A 13536-nucleotide genomic window follows, 5' to 3' on the forward strand; every position below is an offset into this window, starting at 1 on the left:
ATCCATTGTATCAAATCGAGTCGGAGTCTTCAGATAACTCATTGTTCTTAAATCAAAGAAAAAGTGCTCTGAAGACACCAAAACTATTCGATAAAACCCAGCACTTTTATTGTCAGTTTCCGCACTTTTGAAAGATGCACTTCGCAATAGTCCATTTTACGAAACAGCAACACTGATGAAATTTCTGTTTACTTTCACACGTTACGACACCGGCCTACTGTCAACATTTCATTCATAAATCAAGCGATCAGCTGTTCAAAACGTTCTTGTAAAATGGACTATTGGTGTAAACAAGAAAATTCAATTGAATGACAGGTGTATCAATCTGAAAAGCTGATTTACCTATAATTATCAGAACAATTAAAAAATTAAAAAAAATTTTTTTTTTGCTGAAATGCAGAATTAAGAATAAAAATAGAAAAAAAGTTTACTAATGCGGATGTGTTGGCGGTGTTGGCAATAAGCCATTTTATGAGACGTTTCGAATCATACACGGAGACGGAATTCAACTCAATTTGGGTTGTTTCAACGCAATTCCGTAGTTGAGCCCAATAACTCAATTTTGGCTAAATTTCCAAGGTCCCCACTAGGTAGTTTGGCTTTGATTCCATTAGAAAAATATACTCAATTTTGGTTGATTTAACGCAAAATTGAGTTCTTTCGACCCAAACATGAGAAAAGTTGCATTTACCCAAATTTGGCTTATTGGGCCAAAGTACCCCCATTGGGTAGATGCAGCTCTCTCTATTTTTGACAACATTCGTGTGGGAGAAAGAGAAAACCGAGAGATTTTGGGTTGAAACTATAATCGATATACTTAATTTTGGGTAAAGTAAACTCAAAATTAAGTAAAAATATTTCTCCGTGTATGGTTTCCGTTTGTTTACCAGCTTTGAAAGTTTCTGCGGGCCGATTTATTTACGTTTCTTCTAGCGCTACATTTGGAAGGAGCATATTCAATAATGGCGCTGGTGGAAATGCAACACAGTTTTTAATGTTCGCATGTAAAATTTAAATCAGTAGGCAGGGAAGATATTTTTCATCTACGTTACCTGTAATACATGTAAACCGGGCAGAAACATGCGCTGAAAGAGACGGGGAAGTCATCGGCAACAAAAATGTGACCAGCGCCATTCAGATATCATGCTAGTTTTTTGAACAACAACAATGAGCGGCCCGCCAGAAAACGTCATTCGAACGTCTCGTAAAATGGCTTATTCAATTTGTAGGGATACATTACCTTGTATATTCGGGTGCTTTGTGTGCTGTGTACTTGACTGCGTGCAAGCCATTTGACAGCACAATATTTATTTTGGCTTTTTAAAATGCAACACGAGTGACCCGACTGTCCACGGGAGTTTAATCATTTTTTTTCATGTTATCATGTGTTGATTGTTGTTTATTGTACCAAAAAGAACTTTGAACCAATCTTGATTTATCACACCTCAGTGACTGAAGTGAATAACGCAGCATAATTCTACAATGTGGACTATGACGCGCATCCCACTGAGAACGGCTACTCCTGGTATCGAGCCGGATTGATGCGACAGCTGTGTTCCGGTACGGAGCCAAACCAGAGTAAGTGAGCTAGAAAGCTTTGATAATATTTTTGTACTGCAACTAAATAAAACACAGTCGCTCGACAGTTATGGATAGCACACAGATATGGATCAAAGTTGTATTAAACAGACAATATCTTATGCGAGATAAATGCAGTTACGGAGAAAACATTTTGCCCATTGATGTAAATAGGGGGGGGGGGTCTAAGCCCCCTAGAAAATTATAACTTATACTAAGTTCGCATCTTCTTTGAGGGATTTATTTGATCGAATTGGTCAAGCCTCCTCTAGGATTGAGTTGAAGTTACGCTTATGGTTTTACCCGCGCGAACCATAAATCTTTTCAGCATTAAGTAAATGAAAACCAATTTTAGTCCTATACCATTGAATTCCACTAGAGTTTGTATCCTTTGACAGATACGCCTACCCAAGTAACCACTAGCCCGCTAATTCGCCTTTTTGGGCTTATAGGGCTATTAAACGGCTAATGTAGGGCATGTCAGCTCTATACTGCCGTGAATCGCAAGTCAGTCCCATCTGTAAAAAGTAGGCATTGAGAAAATGGACTGTGAAGTTTTCAAACTCGTTTTCCATACGAATATTCAAAAATTCCAGAGGATTGGAACATGTTCCTATTTTAATAAAACTTTCACAACTTGCTTATCACTTTGATATCTTATCGAGAAAAATATAAAGATGATCGAAACTAGTTGCATTTTGTGTTCCATGTTGCGAAAGTCTGTAGTGGGACTGATATGCGGTTACTTTTCACTATGGGATAATTTGACTAGCTGTTTTTTCCTAATTTTTCCGAACAAATCAGATTATTGCATTAGTGCAGCTGAAAGAGCATTGGAAAATATGTTGAAAACTGAACTCAACTCAATTTTGACGAAAAATGCAGTTGGGACTGACTTGCGATTCACGGCAGTATAATAGCATTACAGGTCGGACTCGATTATCCGGAGACTCAATTATCCGGGGACTCGATTATCCGGGATTCGATTATCCGAAATTTTAGACTCGATTATCCGGAATTTGTGTTTTGTTGTTCTTGTTTTTCAATTTTTTTTAATAATTCTGAGATAATTTAGTATTGCAATATACAATATGAATAGTTTTGCAGTTTTGAACGTGTTTAGGAAAAGGGGGGTGTAGTATCCAAAGGGAGCACATAATAGTAATGAATGATACCATCACTAAATCTATTTTTTTAACCGTTGCACTTCTCACACTTTTACGACAAACCGTTCGAATTTTCAAAAGTAATAATCCATGATTTTTAACACTATTATAAACTGAGACTTTATTACAAATTATAAATAAATTTATTAACACAGCCAATCGCGTCATAACGTGTTTTTTTTTTTCTCTCAGAATCACTCCGCACTACCGCCGTACGCACCAACAATTCGTGCAGAAAATCGCCAATAAACTGACTTGGCGCAACGGAATCATGTTCGTCGAACCTCGTCTTCGAAGTTGTTTTCTATCTCCTTTTTGTCTTCATTCCTCATCTCTTTCTCTCCAATTCGTAGCCGCGCTGAATAGGCATACCATCATCCCGGCACAGCGTGATCATGCTTCCCGAGCATCGATGAATATCTTCGTGTTCGTTTGTTTCAAGGTTTCTTTCGATCGGCTCTCGATAGATCTGTGCGAAGAAAGCATACACTGGAAAAATAATTAAATAATTTTGTTCGGATATATTGCATTCTATTCAACTTATCTGATATGCTTTATTCATTATACTACAGGGGGTTTAAAAAATTGTTTTTTGGGTATGCCGGTAAAAAAAAATGTTTCTTGTGATATCCCCTACTGTTCCTAGAAATAATTTCTGGCTACACAACCGCATCATATAAATAAAACAACAAAAAAAAAACATAATATTTAAGTTCTTTTATTGAAGCTTTCAATTTTTTTCTTAGTGATTCGATTATCCGGAGGATTTGATTATCCGGAGCGAAAAAAAAAATCGATACTCCGGATAATCGAGTCCGACCTGTATATTAGCACGGAGGGCGAATTAAAGTGCTATTTGGTTACTTGGGTATTTCGACCTCAACTGTAAGGACGTCTTCAGTGTCGTGTATTTACTAGACTCGACTTTTCAGTACAGTCAACTATCGTTCGTTGCACTAAACCTGTAGCCCACTTAGTGAAAGACTTTCACTAATAGGGCTGAGTTTTGAGCTGTCAAATAACCAAGAACAAAAGAAACTCAGAACTACCAACATTGATAAATTGCGTCTTATGTCAGAAAATGACGTTTGACTTCGTTTTAGGTGGGCTATAACCCACTTAACGGGAGCCCAATTAAAACGAAGCCCATCTAAAGATAGTGCAACGAACGAAATTCGACTGTATTACAATCAAATATAGGCAGTATGCTTAAGTATGATTCATCAGTCCGTAGGAAAATAAATGTCAAACATATTCCTAGAAGCGTTGATTTGTAAGGAATACCATTCTGAAGTTATAAATCAAACATAATACGATTCAGACAGAAAAAAGAAGAAACGTATGCAAACGTATAAATCGCTGTTACAGTGTTATTAATATGAATCGATTTCACCGATACCTATAATAAGATAATAAATCTTTGAGCTGTTTAATGGAATACCTATAAGTAGATGAAAAACCGAATTTAGTACTATACCATTTAAGGTGAAGATGAATCGAAGCCAAAATTCAAATTTTCAAGAGCACGGATCTGGAGAACCAAACACCCGTTTGAGCTGAAAACCTAATCGATTGGTCACCACCAGCTAGTGACCAATCGATTAAGTTTTCAGCTTAAACGGATGTTTGGTTCTCCAGATCCGTGCTCTTGAAAATTTGAAGTTTGGCTTTGATTCATCTTCACTTTATTTCCACTAGAGTTTGTATCTTTTGACAGAAACGCGTATTTCGACCTCAACTGTAAGGCCGTCTTCAGTGTCGTGTACAACACTCGACTTGAAGAACACCATCGTAAGCATACATTATATTTTTAAACTAGGTATGGTCATAATTCCCTAATCTTCTTTGGAAGAATCTTAAAATTTAAGAGCTGTACATCCCATCCCTTTTTTGTTGAAACTTTAAATTCAAGAGTTGAAAGGTACATCACGGGAACGATTAGTAGGTATCAAGTTGAAAAGCCATGTGTTGCCGTTGCCTTGGTCTATTTTGAGTAGCATCGTAGGTACCTGTTTGCCAATTTCCAGACTCTCCGCCACATGCAATTTCCAAGGAGAAGAAACATTTCGCAAAATTTTGATATCGGCCGTCGTAAATTGTATGACCCTCTAAAAGCACATGTTCTGCCACCTTAGATTTGAAGTCGTATGTCATCACCTTGTCTATCGTCTTCTAAGCTTTCCCTATTTCCGCTAAGTGTTCCTTGAATCTAACCTCAAGAGACCGCTTTGTTTGATCAACGTAGACCTTGCTGCAGTGAGAACAACTGATTCTGTAAACACCAGCCTTGTTTAGTGTGTTTACCGGATCCTTGGTAGAACCTAACAAAGTCTTAAGTTGGTTGTCTCTGCTGGAAACACCAAATCGATTCCGAAATTCCTTAGCTTTGGGTGGAGCTGTTTGCTGATGTGTATGTCGTATGGGATGGAGAATCTCTTCATGGGTTCGGTAATAGGGGTTAGTGTCGTTAAAGCACTCCGAATTTGCTGTCTTTCCTTTGTGTCGATGATGGCTTTTATCTTCGTTTATTCTTGCCGTCTCGTAGGTGTATTCCAGTTCCTTGGTCTATCCGTCTTCGCTGAGGGGTAGAGTTTGCATCCTGTGGATCATGTGGTAAAATGCTGCCATTTTAATAATATGTTGGAACGAATGATTCGATGTGTAGTGGATGACTCGCTAGGGGCCTTCCTCAGTCGAGTGGTTACAGTCCGTGGCTACAAAGCACAGCCATGCTGAAGGTGTCTGGGTTCGATTCCCGGCCGGTCCAGGATCTGCCACACGATATACGAATGCAAAAATTGCAACATTGGCAAAGAAAGCTCTCAGTTAATAACTGTGGAAGTGCTCATAAGAACACTAAGCTGAGAGGCAGGCTCCGTCCCAGTGAGGACGTAATGCAAAAAAGAGGGATGACTCGCTGGGTATTTGTAGGCTTCCTATAGTTTTCGAAGTTGTAAGATTAGCTTTCTTCCCTGGTGACCAGTAGATCCAAAAACGGTAGGTTTCCATCCCTCTCCTTCTCGTGGGTGAACTTGATATCATTGTGTATGCTGTTTATTGTATCCGAAATTCTAGCTAGATCGTTCCGCTTGATAACGCTGAAAATGTCGTCGACATATTTCCACCATTTATCCGGTAATACTCCTTGTTTCTTTAAATATGAATAGTTCGCACAAAAACGGGGAGAGAGGGTTTCCCATGAGGGCTCCTTTCGTCTGCTTGTAGAAATTTCCTCGAAATTGAAAATAATTCTCGTCCATGCACAATCTTGCCATCCTCATGTATGTATGTCCTGACCTTTCCTATCCATGCTGTATCCGTCCTTTGGGGTAATAACCAGTCCTCGAGAAGATTTAGGGAATCCTTTACTGGAACGCTGGGAAAAAGGGCCACTACGTCGAAAGAAACCATTTATGAGTGGGGGATCCGTCGGCCGAAACGATATCTCGCATTTCTTTTCCTGGCTTGTGAATATTCGGAAGTCCTTTGATCCGTGGAAGAAGGTGTCATATCTACCTATCTAAAGTGATATTCATTATTCTACCTCACGATTTTGGTACCTTTTACTTGTTCGCACCTACGGGATTTCTGCGCTATAAATACTAGCTGCTGTAGGCGCAGAAGAGAGACTTCCTGGACTGTGGACTGTGGACTGATTAACATATTATTTTATTCTTTGTTTACAGAATATAAAAGAAGGGGGTTAAGTTAGAAGGGTCTTTCAGTTAATCCTTAAGTTCTTTCATGATCCTTGTCTGCCCTGCTGCGTTGTCATGTCGTAATGGTCTTTGCTCCGATGTTCCTTGTTGTGTTCTGGTCCTTTATTGGTACGATTTGGGTAATCGCTGTTTCCATGTCTACAATGATTTTCTCCACGTTAGGCTTCGTAGTCACTGCATATTCTTACCCCCTTGTTGAGGTGTGTTAATTGTTCTACTGTAAACTGCTGCGTCAAACGGTTAACTGCGAAATTTTCAATGGGTTCTACAATAGGCCTTTTCATGTGACAGATCCGTCTATGTCATTTGTTTACATCGGTGGAGGACCGGTGCTAACACGGGCCTGTCATTTTCATAGAAGAAATGTCAAAGTGCTTCCCGATCAGCTGATTTGAGACGTCATTTGAATAAGCCTATCGGAGTAAGAACGCATGGACTTCCGTCGACTTGGATCGCATGGTGGCTAGTTTTTTTTTCAGTGTAGCCTGTTCCTCCTGTCCGCTTCGCATTGTTCCGCTCGTTTAAAATGGGAATCCTTCCGGATATTCCTGAGCCAATTTTTAATGCAGAAGGGATTTAGGGAGGTATCGAGTTACAGAACACAAAACCAATACAACTGCGATCCAAGGGACCATCGAGTTCGCCATGAAAACCAACTTTAACTATGGTTCTCTAACTCGATAATATATTATCGAGATACGGAATATCGAGTAAGGGAGAGTTAACTGTAATACTAAATTCGGTTTTTCATCTACCTTTATTAAGGATCATCCTCTCCCACACTCGCATCGAACGCCGAGGACCTGGGATAAATATTGTCAAAAATGGGTGATCTTGTCAAGGGCTACCATACTTTTTTGTATGGTTTGTTTCTACGAAAGGTATCCGTGACCCTTTTTGATTCCGCAATTCACAAATTGTAAAGCTCTCCTTGAACGATGTGCAATGGAGCTGAAATTTTGTGGAACAGTCCTCGATTTGGCCTATCGTTTGTGTACTATCCGTTTTGGAAATTATATAGCCAGTTTTTCCTATCCACACAAGACATTCATTACCAGACATCCACGTGATCACCAAAGCTAATATATGTTCCACTTCTCCACTTCCAGCTGCAACCGACCAATCAAATACAACAAAACCAGAGGAACCCTCCATTCTGGTGGAGAAGGAAGGAAACATAACTATGATCGGGCTGAACAAACCTCACATCCGAAATGCAGTCGATTCGGAAATGGGTCGACAATTGACGGCAGCCATCGAAGCGTTCGAACAGGATTCGACAGCTGCAGTGGCCATTCTCCATGGGATCGGTGGTTCGTTTTGCTCTGGTTACGATCTATCTGAACTAGCCAATCCGGATGTGAAACCACAATCAGTAATTCTCCAAAGAGGTGGCGTCATGGGACCCACACGGCGCAACTTTAAAAAGCCTATGATTTGCGCCATAACCGGATATTGCGTGGCCGGTGGCATGGAACTGGCACTGATGTGCGACTTGCGGGTCATGGAGGAGCTGGCAGTGATGGGATTCTATAACAGACGATTCGGTGTTCCACTCGTTGATGGTGGAAGCGTTCGACTACCGGCACTGATCGGTATTTCCCGCGCCATGGATTTGGTTCTGACTGGGCGAGGGGTTCGCGCCAAAGAGGCTCTGGAAATAGGGCTCGTCAATCGAGTTGTAGCAGTGGGAACAGGACTTGGCCAGGCTTATAATCTTGCGATGAGCATTGCAAAGTATCCACAGGCATGCTTGAACCACGACAGGACTTCAATGTACTACGCTACTTATCAAGCTAAATCGTTGGAGGATGCTATGGAATTTGAACTGCTGACGGCGAATGAAGAGCTCCTGAAGGAAGCTGTCTATGGGGCTGAACGGTTCAAGCAGGGCTTGGGGAAGGGTGGTAAATTTCACGATATCAAAAAGAAGCCGCTCCCGGACTGGGAATTGCAGGAGGTAGCTAATGAGATTAACGAGATTCCAAAGTCGAAAATGTGAGACCGATAGAATACGATTGTTGAGTATTGTTATGTATCTAAATGTAAAAAATATATAGTTTTATAGTTAACGCTAATTTGTCTTTAAATTAATGTATCCTGCACAGCGCCCAAGTGCATGGTCGGCTATATTATTTTTTTATTATATTATCACTTTTATCAGAGCGATTTCCTGCCAAATGATGGTTCATCTCTGTATGTGCGACGTATTTTATATGGATTATACCGCCAATATTCGCATAACAGTCCCATGTTCTATAGGATTTTATATAATTGGGACTGTAATGCGAATATGGGCAGAATAGGTATAATAGCAACGAAAATCATCCTTACAATCCGTCAAAATTTCATTTTCATTTTGTAGCGTTTGGTGGGAAAAGAAGAGCGCAAGTCATGCCAAAGCCGGGCTCAAGGATAGGGTATATACGTCATACTTGGTAGACGAAATTGTCAGGCGTATTATAGAGCTCCATCTTAGTTGGTCCTGAGCGATACTTCTTTAGTTGACCCGAACGTTTATGATCGCCAGGTTCTCCTCCATTACATACAGCCAGCGTATTTGTGGTCTTCCACGAAGTCGTCTACCTCTACTTGGTTCTTTGCTGAATATTATTTTCGCACTGAAGTCTACCGTATTTTACACGCCTCGTAATATTCGCATCTTTATACACTTGACTCGTGATTCATGCGTCTGCGCCGCACACCATTTTCTAAATTCCCACAGCACTTTACGATTTGGTAGAATCAATGTTATATGCAGGGTAAAATTGGTTTCCGTTTGCAAGTTGCGGGGCCTAAGTTGGTTATGCAGTCCATAAAACGCCCTATTTGCAGCCGAAACACCTCTTTCCACCTTACCAAGCCTATCTTCATATCTACCTGCAAGCATGTACAATCGGGTTTCCTATCAAACGCATTCCTATAACGCGCACTCCTATAAGACAAACTAGAGCCGCAGACAGACGTTCAAGTTAGACTCAGCCACTTGTGTAAAAACATGGCCGCCACAAATCGCCAAGTGGCAATCAGCTAACAGATGGCGTTAGTGGCGTATGCGTCCCGCCACCACCCCGATCACATTTCGTTGACAGCACGACACACAACCGCTCCCACAGCCGGCGTGCTCAACGCTAAAAACTATGTACCTTTGTTTTGGGCTGGGTGGGTGATGTTCCCTTTTGGATCCAATTTCTCATGTAAAAATCAAGAAAATCCATTGTAATTTTTACCACAAGTTGGCATTCAATTTACTCACAGATTCATGCTAGTATAACACCCTTGAATGATCGTTACTCATGTAAAATAAATTTGCGTGAAAGTATCACAATTGTGTGAATTATTTTTGAAGTGATTGTTTTGATAGTTTTGTTCAGTGGGTGGTGGACTGGGTGGTAAGCGAGAAGATGAAGCCACGTGCTTTTACAAACTGTCACTGTACTGCAGCAATTTGCTCCCTAGATGACACCACGGTAGAATTTACACAGGAATTTTGAATAAATTTGTTCCTGCTTAAACGTCTGTCTGCGCTAGAGCATTATAGGATCCCAGGGCTTATGGGATTTCATCGGTTTGGAGGAGTTGTTGAATATCTCGCATGCGTTAAGAGATAGCACAGTGCTGTCTTCGGCGGAATTTCAGAACTCAGTACGATCTACCTTTAGGAATTGAGGATCATCCTTTTAGTTGAGAACTTGGCCGGTAGGGGCGCTTTTTCTGACTTGCACTTTTACCATGAGGGATAGGAATGCAAATTTTGTAACAATATATGATATCTCTAGATCCTGATGTTTTGGAAGGTTGGTGTCTTCGGAAGAGTTATTCAGTATCACAAGGGCTAACATTTTGATCTGCTCAAGGGGGATGACAGATTTGCAATACGCATCGAGCAAACTCTGAGTTACCCACATTTGCTCAGAAATCAGAAAATCTACTTATCCTGCTGTTTTATTTGCTACGATCCAGCAACTGTTTTTTTTACTATTTAGAAAAACTAAATTCTGTACTGTTACGATAAATAAAATGTAATTTGTTGTTCCTCACAAAAAAGTAAGAGGTTGTTACCGAGATACAACCGCCAAGTTGACGTTGGATAACATTGACATGAGACCGTCAGGAACTTTCTACTGATAAAAATCCAATCAATTTTCATACTATTTGTTGCATGTCAATTCTGACCTATTATGGGCATTGTGTGTTATTATTTGGTTGGTTCGGTTAACACTTCAACACCGCTAGAATCGGTCGATGGAAGAAGAAGCATGAGCGGTAACTCTTGCTTCCCAAACAAATATTCCGGTGGAACGTTAGGTCCACATTGAGGTTGAGGCACTTCTCCATGAAGTCCGCGAGCTCCATGTTTTCCTCTTTGCTCAAATCGATGTTAAACTTGCCAGTCACGATGATTGGCATGATCTCCTTTTGATACTCGAAGAAGTTCCGCACCATGAAGAACTTCTTCTGCTTCGTCGTAGTATCCGGGGAAATGTAGAGGCAAATCTGCGATTCCAGGGCTCGGCCGTCAAGGTCCTGCAAGAAGCGAGTGGCCTAACTGATCGGTTTGTTTGAGGATACCAACCTGTGCGCGATCCAGGCGAAGCGTGTCAGCATCATGCCGAAGGAAATCCAGCTGACTTGTCGTATCCGTGGCGAACGCGCTTGAAATTCAGCACAATTTCAAACAAAACGGGTTACAAAAATGCATTCGACGTAAAAGAGTTACAAGCAGAGACACTTTATCTATTACTATTAATTGATTAATTGATTTATTTATTCATCAATTATAATTTAGGTTGATTAGTTATCAATGGAGAGAAATGACCAAAAAAGTTCTACATAAAGCCTGTCCACGATAAATTTCGGACACGGATGGCGGGTGTACCACAGAAAGTTCGAGAATTTTACAGAAAGAAGTATTAACATCCTTGTCAACTGTTTATTTTGTAGATATAACTCTTTTATTCTGAAATAAACAATTGTTTTTGTTGAATTATGAGTAACTTTTTTTTTGCTGCCATTATTTGGGTGTCCGAAATTTAACGTGGACAGGCTTTAGGTTCCTGTTGTTCGGATCGGGCGGCGCGGTAGCACTTTCGCAGTTTTCTCTGTGTGCGTATTTCGATTCGATCGACAATTTCTTACCAAATCAAAACATCAACAAAACTGTTGCTGATTAGTTTAAGCTCTTTGTTTGATAAGTTGATACTCTCAGGTTGATACTGATCGCTTTAGCATGCATTTACATGTACGTAGCGACGACGACAACGGCATTATTCAAAGTAAGTAAAGTTTGTAAGGATGCTTAAAATATATCCCCGAGCCCGATTTCATCTTCTAAACTCACACCAAATTAGGTCATACGGTTGAAATAATTAAATTTCTGTTAGATATCAGGGATTTCCTTAGGAAATTGCCTACATTTAAGCGTTTTTTAATTCTACACGTTTAATTTCTGGATTTACAAAACGACGAAAGTAAGATTCTTCACTTTCGCAACCTAACCGCTACTTTCGCCGCTCCGTTGTATTGGAGACAAAGTGGCTTAGGGCCGATTTCTTCACCCCCGCTTAGGCCTTAAACCTAGTTTAATCATATGGGTAAACGTGGTTTACGGCTTAAGCGAAGGTAAAAAAATCAGCCCTTAACCACGAATCAAAACAAAACACTACTTGAGTCGATTTTACACTGGTACAAAAACGTCGTACGTAACTGATTGAAACGGCTAATCATTTTGTCATACATTTTTTGTGAAAAATGATAGGAACTACCTAGTGTTTTAACGCGAGCTGATATACACGGTAAAAAATGTTAAAAAGAGGATTCATTTTAAAACAGTTTTAGAAGAAAGGTTGTGATTTTTCTTAATTAACTTTCTCAAAACCGTATGAATGTTACTTACGTCGATTTGAAAAAGTAATCGAGATTTGTTAGAAAATTTTGGCACACTCAAAAAAATCCAAACGTCATTGTTACGTGAAAAATCACGTAGATTCATCCAAATTCATTTTGCCTTGACTTTACCTGACTAAGGTAATGATCACCTGACCAAATATAATCACAAAATTGAGACCCGGCAGTTTCCACTGTGGTGAGCTAATCACTCTTACGTAAAAATCACGTAGACACTTATTCATTCTGACATGAGCTCTGACATCTAGACTTTGTGTTCATTCTGTATTGTGCTCGTTTATGAAGATGGTGCTCAGTTAGTTTGCCGAATAATTTCAATCGCTCGATTCCAAGGTAAATATGGTTTAGATACCGAATAATCCTCTACTAATTGACAATTTTATTGATTAGGTATACATTTTGGCAATATTTTGCGAAACGGTAAGCAGGAAGACCTTTTCGTAAACTTCAAGAACGTAACAGTTTTGGAATAATCTGGCAGCGGATGAATTGTTTTGTCAAAAGCAAATCGTGCGTTTGTAAGTGATTTTTCTAATTTCCTAACTTTACAAATTGTTTTTTTTTACACTATTCTCCAGGAATGTTCGATTGCTACTGGACTATATCGTCGATCCTTGTACTGCGACTTGCAAGATCAAAGCACATACGGCAGCAGGAAATCATGCAGTGTTTCCATTCAGCTACCACCTACAATGCTATATTGACTAAAGTGATAGTATCATCCATGCTTTTAACTCTAATTTATTTCACTTCTCTGAAAATTGAAAAAAAGCTTCCAAATGCCGATGCAGAACCAGATGGCTTCTATTAAAATATGTTAATAATGTGTATTTGAACATCGTGTAGAATCAATTGGAAGACTGCGTATAAACTACGAAAAATTTCACGTAGCTGCTACGTGAAACTCCGGTGAAACGGATGAAGTTCATTAGTTCATGCGTTCATTCTGTGTTACCTATGATCCACGTAAGTGCTACGTGAAAAGTGCGATGGAAAAAAGCCACGTATGTTTTCACGTAGCAATGACGTGTGGATTATTTTGAGTGCACATGAGTCAAAGAGGTTGAAGAACCACGATACAACGCTGCATTGATCAAGGAAACTTCCCGGATGAATGGAAGCGACGGGGAAACCACCAGGTGACCCATCGGCGTACAAACCTATCT

General features: G+C 40.0%; 1 protein-coding gene and 1 long non-coding RNA gene across 3 annotated transcripts; both read left to right on the forward strand.

The window, feature by feature from the left end:
• Nucleotides 1-1324: 1324 nt before the first annotated feature.
• On the forward strand, nucleotides 1325-8541 carry LOC5577523 (probable enoyl-CoA hydratase). Its single transcript, XM_001656494.2, has 2 exons — nucleotides 1325-1578; nucleotides 7573-8541. The coding sequence occupies exons 1-2, from the start codon at nucleotides 1542-1544 to the stop codon at nucleotides 8463-8465; spliced, it is 930 nt and encodes a 309-aa protein (XP_001656544.2). The 5' UTR covers nucleotides 1325-1541; the 3' UTR covers nucleotides 8466-8541.
• A 3886-nt stretch (nucleotides 8542-12427) lies between these two features.
• LOC110681309 lies at nucleotides 12428-13104 on the forward strand. 2 transcript variants are annotated; one of them, XR_002503159.1, is made up of 3 exons: nucleotides 12428-12703; nucleotides 12761-12888; nucleotides 12949-13104. It is a non-coding gene; the product is annotated as an uncharacterized LOC110681309 (long non-coding RNA). The 2 variants fall into 2 exon arrangements; XR_002503160.1 differs by having other exon boundaries at nucleotides 12761-12880.
• The last annotated feature ends 432 nt before the right edge of the window (nucleotides 13105-13536 follow it).

The sequence above is a fragment of the Aedes aegypti genome, unplaced genomic scaffold (genome assembly GCF_002204515.2).
Source record: "Aedes aegypti strain LVP_AGWG unplaced genomic scaffold, AaegL5.0 Primary Assembly AGWG_AaegL5_hic_scaff_695_PBJ_arrow, whole genome shotgun sequence".
NCBI lineage: Eukaryota > Metazoa > Arthropoda > Insecta > Diptera > Culicidae > Aedes > Aedes aegypti.

Coding starts and splice junctions, on each gene's coding strand:
- LOC5577523 (XM_001656494.2), top strand. CDS start 1,542: ATGCGACAGCTGTGTTCCGGTACGGAGCCAAACCAGA. Junction 1,579..7,572: donor CGGTACGGAGCCAAACCAGA/GTAAGTGAGCTA, acceptor CTCCACTTCCAG/CTGCAACCGACCAATCAAAT.